The sequence below is a fragment of the Xiphias gladius genome, chromosome 7 (genome assembly GCF_016859285.1).
Source record: "Xiphias gladius isolate SHS-SW01 ecotype Sanya breed wild chromosome 7, ASM1685928v1, whole genome shotgun sequence".
NCBI lineage: Eukaryota > Metazoa > Chordata > Actinopteri > Istiophoriformes > Xiphiidae > Xiphias > Xiphias gladius.
In genome coordinates, this window is record NC_053406.1 from 17,138,807 (window position 1) to 17,156,305 (window position 17,499).

Here is a 17,499-nt window from a genome sequence, read left to right on the forward strand (position 1 = left end):
GCTCTAAAGCGGAAACAACATTGATCAATTGCCTCGATTAATATGTTAGTCGATTGACAGAGACTTGGGTATTTTTAAAATCAAAAAATTTCTAAAAAAAAAACACTGACACCAGCTTCTCAAATATGAGTATTTGCTAGTTTCCCCATCATTCTATGATATTAAACTCGGCATGTTTGTGTTTTTCACTGTTGGCCTGGCAACAAAAGCAAACTGAATATGTTCACTTGGGCTTCAGGCAGCAACGATGGGAATATTTCACTATTTATTCACTAAGCAACCGATCAATTATCAAACAAAATTATCAGATCTATTGATAACGAAAATAATTGTTGGTTTCAGCCTCACACAATTCTCCAATGATAGAATAATACTACTATTAATTCTGTTAATTAAGAGACGCACTGAAAAATAATGGCAGCAATGCGACCACAAGATGTCCCTGTAGGACAGGAACATGGATGTCCATAGCGTTCGAGGTCCGTCTTACTTTTCAGATTATCCTTGTGAAATGAAGTAACTTGCACTGAGTTGAATAACTGCATCTCAAAGTTGTTTTGCGAAAAAATATTTATTGTGTCAACCCAGATTAATTGAGCAAACACAAATGACGGTGCGTGCCCCTACAAAGCCGGATGTCATTGTAACAGTGCGTTTCATATGCAATACGCCTTGTTTCAGTGTCGAAATTTTGATCCTCAATGACAAGTCAGTCATTGCTTAAGACCCAGATTACCCCATATTTGTACTGCTACCCACTGGCTGACAGGAAGCAGAAGGTTTCTTTTTATGTGTCTCTCTGTTTAAAAGACAAACTGGACTGAAATATAAAAACCAGTGGTGGAAAGTAACTAAGTTCATTTACTCAAGTACTGTATGACAGGGTCACTAAATTTGAGGTACTTATACTTTAGTTTTCATTTTATGCTACTTTATACTTCTACTCCACTACATTTCAGAGGAGAATATTGTACTTAGTACTCTTACATCTATCAGACAGCTGTGGTTACTGCTTACTTTTTTCACAAAGCATATGATCATCCTATATAATATGTAACATATATTATTACAGATTATACCAACACTTTATGAAGTAGTTCAATTTAGCTCTTCCTCCACCAACTACAACATTAAAGTACCACTTATACATGTATAAATACTAAATATATAAATGGATCGATAATAATGATCTAGAATAATATAAAACTGATTTTGTTGCATAGTCAGTACTTTTACTTTTGATACTTTAAGTCAATTTTTCTGAATACACTTCTAGACTTTTACTTAGGTAAAGTTTTGAATGCAGGACTGTACTTGTCATGAAGTATTTTTATGGTGTGGTATTTCTATGTTTACTTAAGTAAATACTCGCTACTGCCTACCCTACCCTCTGTGAGTCTAGACTGACCTGAGGTTATGGCATCAAAGCTGAATGATAACAGAAATCAGGAGTTGAGATGCAACCTGTATCTACTTACTAATATATTTATATATATATTAGGAACTCAACAGTGTTTCAACTGACAGGCAGCTACCGCTCAGCTGAATGTAAACTTTCTAATCTGCAAGCGTTGGCCCGACATCCTGGGCCTCACAGCAGGTGTAGAGAAAGTCCTATACATACAGTAGTGTGTGCGTGTGTGTGTGTGTGAACTCTATTTCCTACATTTCCTCCTTACCAGGGTGGTGACAGGAAGTCTGTGTCCATTTCCAGCCTGTGGCTGTTTGCACAGGCCAGAGGTCACATTTGTAACATCCATCTGCCCATTAATTGTCGCCGCTGTGACCTTGCAATCACTTTACATTGCCCTGACACACAAAACCCTTCCTTTCACACACTCATTTTAAAGCAAATTTATCATTTTAACATCAGCCTGGCATGCATGTACTGTATGTAATGGGTTTGAGCTTACATACAGCACAATGGCAGGTAAATGTTTTGTTTTTTTACATTTGTTTTTATGCTTTGATACATTTTAGTACTTTTTGTTGAAGCTGAAGTGCTGTACTCATTGAAAATAACCTAACATTAGAAATTCCAAGTTAATAGTTACAATACATTTACAATTACACACTGCTAAGGAGTTACAAGGTGGTATTTTGCCAGTTAAACAGTTTTAACTGGCAGCAGTTTTCCTCAGAAGCCAACAAATCTCGCAACTCACTGTAAGTTTAACCAACTTTCCAATGACAGACAAGTTTCTTACAACCACGCAGTCGTTTTCTAGGAAGACTGGGTTCAGTCAGGTGGTTTTCCATTTTTTTCCTGGCACTCTCAGCATCATTGTTTATGAATGCGTGTCAGAGGGAGACAGAGGGAGAGAGAGAGACCTTGTGTATACAATGTGATCCACTGACCTACTGAAAGTGGCTGTGAGCCATGTGCTTCATCATGAAATATCTTCTCTTGGGCGCCTGACAAAGATATGAACGTGAGCTTGTCATAACATCGGAAAAGTGCTCGATCATTTTTATTTATCTATTCATTATTAATATCATTGTTTTTCATTTGACTTGTGATGCTGATTTTCTGTTTACTGCCACACCTTTTACTAATTATGTGACCTTGACTCCTCTTACCTGTTTAAATTTTCCCTTAAAGTGAAAAAAACTCACTCCATATCTATTTGTTCCATTAAAGCTGTATAATGGAGTAATAATGTTTCTCCTCCTGAGGTTTCATCCTTTATTATCAAAGGCTTGTACATTGTACAGATTGAAAAGCCCCCTGACACCAATTTATGATTCGTGATATTGAGATATATAAATAAGAACTGACTTGACTTACAGTGAGAGAAATATTCAAAACTGCATTTTGTTTATGGCTCTGTCATTTCATAAAATGGGAATATTATACGTGCCCTATGTATTATTTACAAATTTCTATAAAATTTATACCTGACATATTTGGTATCCATATGAGAAATGTGCTCTTTGAGGATTTAAAATAAGTCTTAGATTTGAACACTGCTTGGAGCAAATCATGAAGTTGTAAAGATAGACCCACCTGTCGGCACTGCGGAGTTCAAAGTTAAAAGAAGTTGGACTGTGACAACTGAGGCTGTAATTCACTTGAATTACAAACTAATAAATATACAGCAAATGAGACCTTCAAAAGACTATGTCTTCCTTGTTGCTCCCTCGTGAGATATTCTTGCTCGGGCCTCTGACAATGGTATTAACAAGAAAGCATGTCATTGCATCCCAAATGTGCATTTGTTATGTACATATAAAAAAAGGCGAAAAGCACTTTACTCTGTCATGCAAAGACCATAGTTGTTCATCTGCGCGTGGCAGTGTTAACACCTCACTTTAGCTGCAACTGTGGCCCTAACACAGGGGGTTAATGATTATATGCACAAAAAAAATAAAATAGAGATGGTAAATGCACCTTTATTACAATCCAAGTGTGCTGGTTGTTCCAAATGGAAAACGAAATGGGACAAATAGAGCAAAGTAATACAGGGATACTTTCAGACCAAACCACAGTACAAAAAGGGCATCAATATGTACAATATATTTATGTACAAAAAAAAAATCAATTTTACACGCAAGTATTAAAAAATCATACATCTTTGCCAAACTAGTATTACAGAGACAATGCAGGCAACAGTGTTTAGTTTTAAAACAGTTTTCAGAAGACTTAAAAGCCTTTAGTTCAGGAGAATGCACTCTATTTTGACAAGTATATCAACTTTGTTTTCTTTTCCTAAAGTAAAATGTTTCTGTCCTTCCTTTTTCCCCACATACACTCATAATATACACTCTCTCACTCTCACACATACTTACGAACAACCAGACACAGAAACACACTGAGTGTTAAATAAGCATCTGTTCATTGGTCTCTCTGTCTGTCAGAGTTCAGTCTGAAACAGAAATGGAGGTCTGAACACCAATCAGATGGCATCATGGACCGGGAGACATGTTGAAAGGCTCCTGCAGAGGATGATCCTCTATTTCTTCTTGACAGTATCTCAGGCACTCCAAGGTATGTCTTTAAGTCTCCGGATTCATTCAAGATTCGTTCAAGAGACTGAAGAGTCTTTTGGTCAAACATCAAGCACCGGCTGCTTCTCACAGTCATCAAAATAGGCTCAAAGAGGTCGACACAGTAAGACTTTTGACCCCTCTGCTTAGCAGCCTTTGTTCTCTGAGGCGTTTGCCAATAGCCATCTGAGCACATAAAGGTCAATTGGTCTCCCTATTTTCATAACTGCAACTGTGTTATAGTGGCAGTATCTGGAGACAGGGCCCTGTGAGCAAAAGGGTGCGAAGGACGCAAAATAAAATTAAAAAAGCTCCTCAGATGCCCAAAAGTTCAAGGGTCAGACCTCCAGTTCCTGGTTGTCTGTGTAGTGGAAGCGGTTCAATTTCTCCCTGTCCCGGTTTGAAATGTCGAGTTTGGGAGCGTGGGCAGGCTTTAGGGCTGGTGAAGGGTGTGACGGGGCTGGTGAAGGCGGCAGGGTCAGTTCAATCTCCTCATAGCAACGTGAGACAGGGGCAGGGGCTGGAGGTTGCGCAAGCGGGGCAGCGGGGGGCAGGAGGGGCACGGGACGGTCCACGTTTCTGATGAGATTGACAAACTCCCTCTGGTTGTTGATACCTTCTTCCTGTGGGACAGCCTGCTGCTTTTTCCGCTTTCGATGGAGGTGGGAAAGGATGAAGGCACAGGCACCACATGCACAGACCGTTACCAATGCTAAGACGCCCACCAGGATCATGTAGAAGCTGATGCCCCCATGAGTCGTGTCAGACATGGCTCCTACAGGCATGAACGCAGAGATTAGAACTGAATTCATAAAGATTTTGCTCATTCTTAGACACACACATATATTTCTCTTACCTGGACAGTGTTGGCCAATGCAGGTATTTCTCAGGCTCGTGCACTCGTTACCATAGTAACCCTCGGGACAGGCACACATGTACCTGCCTTCTGTGCTGTGACAGGGTACCCCCTGCTGGCAGGGGTTGGGATTGCACAGATCCAACACTATCTGGTATAATGTAAACAACAAACAGCAAGAAGTGTAAGAAAGGCTTGCAATTCTTCCTAAAGCTACAGTTGTACTGATCCATTATCCTATAAAGGTTTCACCAGTTGTGGAATCTGGAACCTCAAATTGTCACTGAAATGCTTAAAGAGGGGGGACCTTAGAAAATATGGTAAATAGTAAGACTTAATTTCACTTTAAAACTTTAGGCTCGCAATTTTTTCACGTCTGTCTTTAAACAACAGTCATGTGCCCATATGAGCATCGGAACGGGTTTCTCCTGCTGTAATTGTTCCCTCTGCCTAAACTGGCCGTTAAAACATCTCTTCCTAATATTTTTTCAGTGTAGTGATGGGGGTCAAAATCTATCGTCCACAGTTTTGTGCAAAAACACACTCAGAGGTTTATGTGAAGCTAATATGAGTCTTCAGCAGTCTGACTCAAACAAATCAAGTGGATATCTTACAAAGTTATTGCCTTTTAGTACAGCTCAGAGAAGAAACAATGCCCGGGGATATAGAAAAAGGAAACTTGATTCTAGAAAGACGGAATACAATGGAAAATATCCAGTTGATTCAGCTAACTCAGACTGCCTCAGAAGGCCTCATTTTAACTTCTGCTGAACTTTAGAATATATTTTTTGTCAGAGTGAGGACTGTTTTTGTCTACCATCATTTACACAGGAAGAGCATTATGAAGGGATGTCTTCATGGCCAACATGAACAGGGAGAATGATTACAGCAAGAAAAACCTTGTTTAATGCCCATATGGGCGCCTTACTATTGGTTGTCCTTTAAATAAAAAATACTGCAACTTCAGGAACGAATAGTTTTACTGTTTAATTTATCCATATGTTATAATCTGCCACCAGCAGTTGGTTTCAGTGGAAGATTCTGTTGCTATGGCAACCACTGCTGGCACGGCTCCATGGCGGTCACAGTTTCACTGACATTGTTACATCCTCCATTTTGTCAAATCTGAGACTAAGCAAATATCGACTGGCATCTTTTATCTACTGCCCAGATGTCCTTGTTGAAGCATTATCTGTACTCTTTTATTAATTTTGTAAATTGATGTAATTGATTTATTGATCTAGTCTTTCTAGGATCAGTTCACGGCTAACACAGTTAGCCAGTACTAATGCAATGCTAATTTCTCATAACATTGTAAGCTATGTTAGTTAACTCTTAATTTAATGTTAGGCTAACTGTAATGTTTTTTACTCTTTTTAGTTTAAGTCTTGTGGACTCTATGTTTAAATCTGCATTTTAATTTTTTTCTTTGCCTTTCATTTTGTATTTCTCTTTTTGACATTGTTTAACCTGCTCGTTACCCTTGTTCGTTTCATCTTGCTTGCCCGATGTTAACGACTACACATGATTGAATCTGAGGTCTGACATCATCCATTGAGGTTTATTACTGTATGTCTTTGACTAAGATGTTTTAATTCTGCAAACGATTAAGCTAAACTATGAATCTATGAAGGTTGTCCAACCTCACAGAAGAATCCTGAGTATCCCAAGGGACAGTTGCAGGTGGCCGTCCTTCCATCCTGCTCCACACACTGCCCTCCATGCAGACAGGGGCTGCTGTCACAAGGACTTGGCCCTTTTTGGCAGTATTTCCCCGAGAAACCAGGTGGACACCAGCATCTGGACCCTGACACCTCGTCCTAGGTATGACAGAGGTGTATCTTATTTATATGTATGTAAAACAGAGAGAGCAATGATTATGTGGGGGAAAGAGGCACTGGAGAAGGAAAAGGACGAGTCTGCCACAGGCAATGAAGCATTTGCTCCTTTGAGAATAAATACTGCACACATCTTGAGGCAAAATTAGTTCAAAAATAGGTTGTATGTCTTGAAAAAGGCCTAAGGCATTAACACAATTAGAATAATTCTCTTTCACAGATAATGAATTGATACAAAGAATATGACAATGTTACAACAGTGTAAAGCAGAGAGTGAGAGGAAGACAGTGACGCAGGTGAGTTCATTGCCCGCTATGCAGAGACAACAGGCAAATTAGACAGACAGAGAAAGGCAGCACAACCAGGACTCTCACCTCACAACGTCCGCCGTTCAAACACAAACCCTGACAGCTGCTGTTCCCTGGAATCGGAGAAATACAAAATATTAACCTGTGACACAAGGACAAGATATGTATGCAGCTATGATGCTGTAAGCAACGATATACAAAGTGAAAACAGAACAGACTGACATGCATTATTGGTCATGAGCAAGATTTGAATACATTATGAGGCCAGTTTGTACCTTTTTATAGCAATGTAACAGGAGATAATAGTCAAAAACAAAACTTCACACACTCTTATTGGTTTGTGTTACATTTTTAGTATATTTCAGTGATACCCTGTGACAGATGATTGATTGAACTGGAGTTGTTTTTAAATGATCTCCTGCTCTAGGCTGCAGGGGAATTGCTGTTTTAACACAATCCACTGTTAAACTACCTGCCCTAGTACTTTCACTTCTCTCTTCTTCTGTTGTTTCCTTTCTTCTCCTTTCCTTTTCTTTTATATACTCACTGATGTCACAGTTAGGACCCGTCCATCCATGAAGGCAGTCGCACAGGTATCCACCAATCAGGTTGCGACAAGAGCGGGCGTGGACACAAATATTCCTTTCACACTCATTGGTGTCTAAAGGGACAAAGCAAAAGAGTACACTATTTTATCTTTGTCTTTGCTGAATGGACATTTACACCAAAGCAATGGATCTAAAACTCTTGGATCTTCCTACCTACCATTCAGAATTTGCCTATTTACGGTATTGCAGCTGTTAGTGGCATCTCCATTCCTGTTGTACATTGCATTGTGGGACAGTGGTGTCTATACTCAAAACGTGAGTAAAATTTATAAAAATACTGACTGATATTGTATAGTACATGTGAGTATATTTTGTCCCCTTTTCAGTGTGGAAACACTACACACACACTTTTAATATGTAGTATGAAAATGGGTCACATAGCATTTATGCCATCATGACAAACTAAACGTTTCCATTGAAACCAGTTGAAATTAAATTTGTAGATTTGTAGATGTGCCAATCAGTTAAGGCAACAGACAAGTTCATATCTGATCTAGTATTTGAAGTATGTTTTATTGATCCCTTCTGGGAAATTTGTCCTCCTAATTTTATCTGTTTTGGAGTCAATGGCATAGTACCAAACCTCTTAATCATGCCTACGTCCCCGTCCTGTTCAGCAATTCAAATCGAAGCGTAACAAAATGACTCAGTCAGATTATCAGATTATCTGGCAAACTTATGATTTAAGTGTCATGGTCTAGGGCAATGGCAGGAGTGTTTCTAACACCTAGCATGTATGTTTTTGGATTGGGAGGAAACCCACATGAACACAAGGTGAACATGCAAACCTCACACAGAAAGTCTCTCAGTTAGCTCTGGTTGAGATCAAATGTTATGCATCAAAAACAGAAGGCGAAAGTGAATAAACAAAAATATCAGTATAATCTTGTTGCATAACTCACACACAGCACTGCACTAATTAAAGTTAAAACTGAAATAAGATAAAACATCACATATATCCCTTCATCTAAGAGACACCCATAAGACTATAGAATCTAATCCTTTGTGCCTCCCACTGAGCCCTGACCATGCAGTTAAACAGAAGTTAAATTAAGTTTTGAAGGGGATGCTTGAATTGAACCATGAACTTGAGAGTTGCTGGGCAGATGCCAGCAGGAAACACACACCAACACTTGGAGACAGAGAGCATGCCTCTCATACAGTGAGGTCCTAAAGTCTGAGACCACTTTACTGTTGACTTGAATGGGAAAGTGGTCTCAGACTTTTGGACCCCTCTGTAGATCCCACTGAATATGATGTTTACAAATGCACAGTGAATCCAAAGTCATGCCTTGCAGCATCGTCTTGCATCTTCTATGTTTATGCACAGATCCCCCTGCTACGCCACTGCCTCTGTTAGGTTTATGTGTGTCTAGTCCCACCCTCTGTTGTAGGGGGAGTGTCAAAGCCAGGAACCCCTGAGGGCTTGGCTCTGGTAGCAGAGGAGGCGGATTCAAAAGAAATGCTGAATAAAAATGAAAAATTAATGAATAGAGGAACTAGTCCGTCTAGCCAGACAGTTATAGGTAATCTAAACCTGTTACAGTCAGTAAGAGGCCTATTAAGATTTAGCACTGGTTGAGTGTGTGTATGTGTGCGTGTAGGAGGGTGTTATCTATGGAAAAAACCTGGTGACTTTGCCTGGAACAGGAGAAAATGTGAGGACAGAAGTCAACTAATAAAAGAGTGAAACTGATAGAATGTATAATTGCTTTTCATTATTTTTGCCTCTATTAATTGTTTCCCTATCGGCTCAGGCTACAAAGACTATCACTTGTCTTTGAAAGCTGCATATGAGTGTGTGTACGTGTTATACTGTGAGCTACTGACCTGTGATGTGGAACTATGGGGGATTATCAAGTGTCAGAGAGACATATCACTGTAACACAGTGGAGTAGGAGAGGCTGTCATCCTGAAATATGTCTCAGTTTTTACTTCATAACCCCCAAGCGTCTGTATGTGTCCATATGGTCTGTGTGTGTGTGTGTGTGTGTGTGTGTGTGTGTGTGTGTGTGTGTGTGTGTGTGTGTGTGTGTGTGTGTGTGTGTGTGTGTGTGTGTGTGTGTGTGTGTGTGTGTGTGTGAGAGAGACCTGATTCTGGACACTCTTCCCTCTGCTGTACTATCTAACACAATCAGCCTCTAGGAGCATACTTGTCAATATGAGCGAATGCAGCCCAAAGAGACGTGACAGTGCATTTAGAGAAAACTGATTCACAGTCAGGATGGGTTGATAGAAGAATTAGCATGCCGCTGGCTTTTTTCTGCTTCTTTAATTTGTGCTTTAAATGCACATTTCACCTCAAGTGGAACACATAATCACATAATGCTCATTGAAAAACTGGTTTTTGCAGCTTTTGAAATTAGCTGTGTATTACAGCTCCGGTTGATTTGACTATGACTGGATTCCTTTGAAGATGATAAATATCAGATTTTTGCATTAATAGAACACTGTATAAACAACCGCAGAGACGTACTTCAATGATGAAAATTATCACCCCAGTAAGTTAAACCTTTGAAGCATTACCCTGGGGCACTAAGATAAAATCCCTGTGCACCAACTTAAGTGTCTTTGCTCTGTTTATCTGTCAGGCTCAGACCAAAATGTAATATTTTATTGATTAGTTGTACGGTACTTATTACTGGCACAAAAACCACAGTATATCACATGCCTGTTAACCTCATATTGTCTGAATCACAATCTGCACTCTTGGTTCTAGCCATGAAATCTCTGCCACAAAGCCTGTAAAATGTGGTCACAATGTTTTGTGGCATTAATGGTCCTTGTGTCTGCACCTCAATCAGTGCTTCTTTTTCTTTTTGATGAAAACTTTTTCTAAAACCCAAAACCAATTTTCCGTTAAAACATTTTTCTTAAACTAACATTGGTTCTTGAACTTAGTTGGCAATCTTTTAATTAAGTAAATAATTAGAATAATTGAAGGTCCTCAATCTTTAAAAACACTATTTGCAGCACTGCTTTGTCTTGATGTTTTTTTGCTTTGTTTACATTTCTTTTACTTATGGCTGGGCAATCTGGGTTGAAATCTGTATAACAATAGTAATAAGGATATCTTTTCTAATATCAGTATATACAGAATATATATAGTAGTATGTATGGTATATCAAAATATGGCAAACGTATGCTAAATGACAAACAAAATATTTAGACTGATGTTCAAATCAGAGAACTGTGTTTCTCAGTTTTGCATTAGCTTCCATGAAACCTTTTCCATATGTGTACAAGCAAACTAGTTAGGATTGCCAATTGAAAGCCCCAGCACAGCTGCTAAATGGACCTTATGGTGAGACTGTTTTGTCAATTGCTATTTCCAAGGTCAAGAATGAACTTTCAGTCTCAACTCTGAAGCCAACAGGAAGTCGAGCTTTTACATTTTCGTAACAGCTGGCCAGCTCTGTCCAGAACAGTTACTGAGCTGACCTTGTGTAACTCATTTGGTCACTAATTATCAATCATTTGGACAACAGAAATTTGTAGAATGATAGGATCATATTATCACCACAATTTTGCTTAAAGTCAATAAACAATAATACTGACATTTATCCTAGCCCTACTTTTACTCTTGATTTAGTCATTTTTGCTTACTTTATTCGATAGTGAAGCATTTTGCCACTATGTTTTGAGACATGTTATATGATTATATTTATGCATACCTTAGAATGTATAGAACAATAGGGGTAACAAGCAACATTATTCATAGGCAGTGACCCTCTACGTGTATATATAAATGTAAAATTCCACTGAGGTCACAGCTGTTTTATCCTGACCCACTGACCCAGCTGGCATGTCCTGCCGGTCCATCCAGGCGGGCAGAGGCACCGGTAACCTCCAGCAGCCTCCTCACACGTTGCTCCACGTCCACAAGGGCTCCGATCACACTCCCTCACCGCTGGGAAGAGTAGGAGGAAATATTGTACATGAACTACTGGTCTATGTAATGGAATGTGTGTGTGGATATTAAAGAGGCATTCTCAGTGAGTGTAAATGTGTGTGATGCCACCACATGGACATGTGTGATCTGAGAAGTAGCACTGGAATGCGGATGCTTTGGTGGCCGGTGTTTTGATTCTCTTTTCTGCTGCTCTGGTTTCTGTGCAAACAGTGATAAATACAATCATCTGCTGCACATACATGGCTGACACCTCGAACCTTTCCCAGAGAGGAGGGAGGAACGAGTGGATTTAAATTAAGGAAAGGATGATGGCGGAAGAAAAAGACAGGGGTTTAAATATAAATAGAAAAACAGAGCTGCCACGCCTGGTTCCACTGCTCTGAAAAGGAATTAAAAACAGATAAAGAAACAGAAGGAACATAATGAAAAAGAGCACCAACAGATAGAGAGAAAGCTCTAAGTTTAGGGGTTAACCATGCATAATGTCCTATTGCACATGGCATATTTGTGTATTATTGGCATCATAACATTTCCCATGCATATCTCTGTGGTATATGTCTTCACACAAGAGCTCTCTGTCTCTCTCATAACCTTTTTCATTAACCTAACCCTGCAGAATAACCATTTTCCATCCTCCTGACCCTAATTCCAACCCTGAGCATTAATAACCCCATCAAGCCAACGGCACTTCCCCCAAAACTGGACAGAGAAATCATAACAAAAAAAGAAGCCTTTGATTAATATTGGCTATATATTTATATATAAATATATATATTTAAATCTACTTTATAAATTTAGTCTGGAAATAGAGTCGTCTTGCGGTTTTAGTTGTCATTCCCTGCAAGCCTGAAAATCCTCTCACTGTGTATTCCCCGGAGAGCCCCCCACAACACATACAGAGACATAGATAGACTGGCATTTGAGCAACAAATAACAAGAGTGACTAACCAAAGCAAAAATAAACATTTCCTTCATTCCTCTTTTTGTCCTTCTCCTCTTCTTATTCTCTCTCTGTGATAAAAATGCTTCTCGTCGAATTGTTTGCATGCCGGCGACCGACCCGCAGCGCTGATCGAGGTGAAAGCAGAGGATGTGGAACGCCGCTTGTTTACACACCCAGCTCTGACAGACCATAACCTGTATGATCAAATCTCACCTGCCGCCACACACAACTTGAGCTCTTACCTACTATACACACAAGATTCACACACGTAGATGGACCACATGATCGAGCACGAGACAGACTGATGTGACAGCTCGGTTGTTACTTTGCAGCCAAAAACATGTTTGACCTTTATCCACACTTCAAAACAGGGAAATGGGAGTTCTGATGAAATGTGAGGGCTGCTGTAAACCAATGGCAGCAGTGATGCAGTGTGCACAAATGCTCTGTATTCAAACAGGTCAACCAGTCCTGTCAACTTGTGTCAGTCTTTGTGCTGGTGGGGTGTGTGGAGGATACTATCCCATTTATTGCAAACGTGTCTGAATTTCTGGATTGTACAGATAGTTAACTGCTCAGGTGTTGAAGTTTACTTATTTAGACTTCTGGGGGGTCCTTAGTGTCACCAAGAAGGGGCACTCCATCATTTTTACACTTAAAGGCCACTGTACTTTTCATTAGGAGTAATACTTAGCCTGTAAAAACTTTGTAATATCTTCTGTGGTTTTAAAAGAAGCTTTCTAAAGTTTGGAAATATAACCCCAATGATTTCATCAGGATTATTTTCTCGGTTTGGGTTTGAGAAAATTTTTTTGACAGAAAGCCTGTGTTACATACCGGGAGTGTGGATTTCGAGAGATGGGGACATTTAAGATACAGCAAGGTTCCAATTAAAAAAAGATTCTATTGAGTTGCATTGTGGGAAATGTATGGTGCAGCATTTTTGACCTTGGCTCATAAAAAATAAAGATATCTTGGCTACTGCTGCTTCAATTTTGACGTTTCTTTTTTTTTTTAATGTGTTTGTTGTTAGTTCCCTAACTTTGTAGAAAAGCAATGCCAAACAAGTGCTCCTTTAGGTTATAGTTGAGCTTTGAATTTAATTAATTTGAATACAACGATGCATCACTAAGTTTAATTATTTTACTTACATGTGTGTTGTTATTACAAAGTGAATGGCTCTATCTCAAGGTAAACACCGAGTAACCTTTGTCAGTCAGTTCCTAATAATGCAGAAAACAAATCTTAATTATATGCTACTCATGTAGTATAATATACTATTGGTCAGTGTGCTTTCAGGGTCAAAATAACTCTCTAACTGTCCTGGACCAGGTTATATGCCATAATGTCATTGTTGTGGCTCTGAATTGCTGTCTTTTATGAGCAGCTAGTGTTACTGGTATTTTACAAGTTATATCAGAATTCTTGTACCGGCCAAAGAAAGACAGTCTAAAGTTGCATATGTTTAGGTAGAACATAAGGCTACAGTACACCAAACTAATGCCATCCCAACTGATGCAGAGAAAAGCCAACAACAACATGTCATTCTTGTTCCAAACACAAGTGTGTATTGTTGTTATGGACTCAGTTTCCTCACAAAGCAAACAAATTCTGATTACATTACATTCATTTGGCAGACGCTTTGGTCCAAAACAACTTTTAAAAATTTTCTCCCACGCACACACATCATGAGGGAACCGGATGTTGCTGTACAAATTCTCACATATGTGATTACAGTCTGTGTTGATAGTATTCACTTGTTTGTGTGAGTGTGATTTGACCCTGAGGAAAAAGAGTGGTGTGCAGCTGATACTCGGCAGTCTGACAACTTTTGGAATCTTTTTGTAAGTAAGCGATGTGACTTTAATTTTTGGGGCTCTACTTTGCCTTTCCTGTGGACAGTAGGCAACCAGCACGTCACAAGCATCTGCTTCGTGTTTCTCAGAGTAGTGGCACTTCAGTCGTACTTTTTTTTATTTTTTTTTAATCACATCACAAACAACTTGCAGTTTAGTGTTTTCCTTGTTTTGCTCAACACTTTAGCATTTGGACAGGAGAAACCACTCTACCAACTGAGTGGTGACTCCTAAAGTACTTGTTACTCATCAGTCCACCTCATCTGGATCTAGACAAAGCCTGTATATACTGTATCTGGAGGCAATACACTACATCTGAAAAGGGCCTTGACACTCCACCACTAGACAATAAACCCTTTTTTCACTGCCATTAAAAAAACACAGATAACTATGTCACCTTTGTTTACTCTAAGTAAATAGAGTTGATCAAAGATGCTCTACCTCAGTCTCTTGCTTTTCTTGGCGATGCAATTGCACATGTAAATGCATGACCCCCCCCCCCCACACACACACACACACACACAATAGGCTAGACAGAGGGCGAGACAGATCAGTGATTGCTGTTGATACTGTTTGTGTTCAAGCTAATTTAGCTTCCTCTGTTGGATTGATCAGAGTCACCCACTGGCTTTGATCCAATAGAAAACCAATCACAGACAATCTCACACTGCTCGGCCCCTCAGTTCAGAGAGGTGTGTGTGCGTGTGTGTGTGTGCTTGTCTTGTCTGCATTGATAATCACCATCAGCGCAGGTGTTTCCGGTCCAGCCGTTGGTACAGACACAGCTGAAGCCTGTTGGGTCTTCCAGACAGGTGGCTCCATTCATACACGGGGACGATAAACATGCATGTTCGACTGATGGGAGAAGAATGAGGCAGAGGAGGTGGAGATGGGAAGAATAGGGGATGGAATTTAAATTGATGAAATTTTGGCCCTGGGTGCCCACACAGCTACTTACAGTTAATATCGTAGCACACTTTACCAGTCTAAACTGTAAAAATGAAGGTGGTACAAGTTCCTTTTTTCTCTAAGTTAAGACACTTTCCTATTATCACCAAAGGGGATGTTTCTGCTTGCCAAATAAATAAATAATTCAATTTGACCTTAACTTTTGCTCCCCTTACCACATAGTATTATCCCCTTCTTCTCTTTCATTCTACATTTGTTATCTGCTGTATCCACATGCAGTATGTAAATGAACTTTTACATTTTTCAGTGGCTCAGTGCCTGTATAGTGAGGCCACACTCACCAATGTCACAGTTACGTCCTCTGAAACCTTCCTGGCACTCACACTTGTACTCATTTGGCTCAGTGTTGGTGCAGGTCCCACCGTTCTTACAGGGCTGGTGGGTGCCACAGTAGTTCAGATCTGAAACAGTAAAAAAAAAGAAATTCATTAAATAAATAAATTAATACATTAAAAAAAAAAAAAAAAAAAAAAAAAAAATATATATATATATATATATATATATATATATATATATGAAAAAAGTTTGTTTCTATATATCAGTTCACGGCACAAAAGAGCAGAGAAATAAAGTATATTGGGAAAAACATATCCAGGGATCCAGGTTCACTTCAGCTTGACTATGTCTCAGGAAAAGAGCAGAACACACACACACACACACACACACACACACACACACACACACACACACACACACACACACACACACACACACACACACACACACACACACACAGCACAGAGGCTGAAGTGTATCCAGGTTAGCTCAGTGCGCTGACTGTGCAGGCCAGTAGCTGCAGGGCTTGTTGTCTCCAGCGCTGAGGCCGATTAAAGCTTTGCTTTCTCTAATGATCTCCTCCGTGCCCACAGTCTCTTTGTCTCACCACAGCTCTTCACAGAGCCTTTCTGAATGAACAGAAACAGCTTAGGACCCCACCTAGCTAAGAGCGTCCAGCCCAACCCTGCTCACATTCACCTTACCCAAGGCTATCGCCTTTCCTCTGCACAAAACACCGTCCCATGGGCACTCGTTTGGCTCCCAGATCCCAGCTCCCACACTGCGACAGAGGTGGGAGGTGGGCGGTTATATTCAGGGATAATGTTGGAGGAACTTTGCTACAGTGTGGTGGGAAAAGTTTCAGAGTAGAGGGTGAAGCCCAGAGGGAGTTTTTTTTTATTTCATACAGAAGATCACAAGCTGTGGGAAGACAACGCCTGACAAACTAATATACTGTACACACAATGTTTCTTTCTCTGTCTCCCACATACAGACCGACTGAGTTCTTGACCAACAAACAATACTCTGCAAAGCTCTTTCATCTTCACGAGGGTGACACAGTTCTCTACTTATGGAGTTCAGCTGTATTGTATTACATTCTAACAGTAAAATAAAATTCTGATGAAAAATGAGCTGTTATCCAAAACAAGAAGCGATAAACACACTGATGAGACTATCAGCATTCACCATGGTGCTCCCACTGAATAGAGTATATTTACCTCAGTATTTAGATCAGTGACTGATTCATGTCTCTGTTCTAATGAGCACTCAGAATCCATCTATGCGCCGGTGAGTTTAAAGAGCAATGTGTAATTTGAGTTTCTCATACGTTTGGGTTCACAGAAGGTAAAAAAGAAAAAAATATGACAAAAAAAATATATATTTTTTGCAGGCCATTTGGATTTTGCATGACTGTGCCACAGCAGTGTGCTTGTGAGTCTGGGAAGTTGTCTGGATGGCTTTTTTCACTAGTTTTCAGGAAAAAAAAAACAATGATAGATTTTTGTTCAGTCTGAAGAGAAGAATTATGTACCCAGTGAAATGATGGAGTTCAGGATCAGATGTTTAAGCGAGAATCATGTGAGTCTCACAGCCAGTGCAGTACCCTCAATACATGGGGCTCCAGTTACATATTTGGGAGGTTGAATTGAACAGAATAAAGGAAACAGACTGACAAACTAAAAATGAAATCCCCTGACTGGAATATGAATGCTCTCTTTCATCTCAACGGCAGAAACTTAAAAGGGCATATATCTGACCTTTGTCACACAGCAGTCCTCCCCAGTTGACGTCGCACACGCACTGCCAGGGCTCGGTGCAGCTCCCGTACACACAGCCGGGGAATGTCACACACTGGTCACACAAAGGGCCCTTCCAGCCATAATGACACCTAGAAGAGGTGAGCAGAGAGACGCTTGTTAATGTCACAATAACAGGATTAATA

General features: G+C 39.9%; 1 protein-coding gene across 1 annotated transcript in view; it reads right to left on the reverse strand.

Moving 5' to 3' along the window:
- Positions 1-3,410: 3,410 nt before the first annotated feature.
- The window catches only part of LOC120791976 (protein jagged-2), a 53,621-nt gene continuing 39,532 nt past the window's right edge, over positions 3,411-17,499 (reverse strand). The window contains exons 6-14 of the mRNA XM_040130919.1: positions 17,315-17,445; positions 15,560-15,679; positions 15,051-15,164; positions 11,394-11,507; positions 7,537-7,650; positions 7,056-7,102; positions 6,487-6,663; positions 4,844-4,994; positions 3,411-4,762 (exon numbers count right to left, since the gene is read on the reverse strand). Coding sequence (XP_039986853.1) covers positions 4,326-4,762; positions 4,844-4,994; positions 6,487-6,663; positions 7,056-7,102; positions 7,537-7,650; positions 11,394-11,507; positions 15,051-15,164; positions 15,560-15,679; positions 17,315-17,445 — 1,405 coding nt within the window. The 3' untranslated portion in view covers positions 3,411-4,325. The remainder of the gene's footprint in view (positions 4,763-4,843; positions 4,995-6,486; positions 6,664-7,055; positions 7,103-7,536; positions 7,651-11,393; positions 11,508-15,050; positions 15,165-15,559; positions 15,680-17,314; positions 17,446-17,499) is intronic.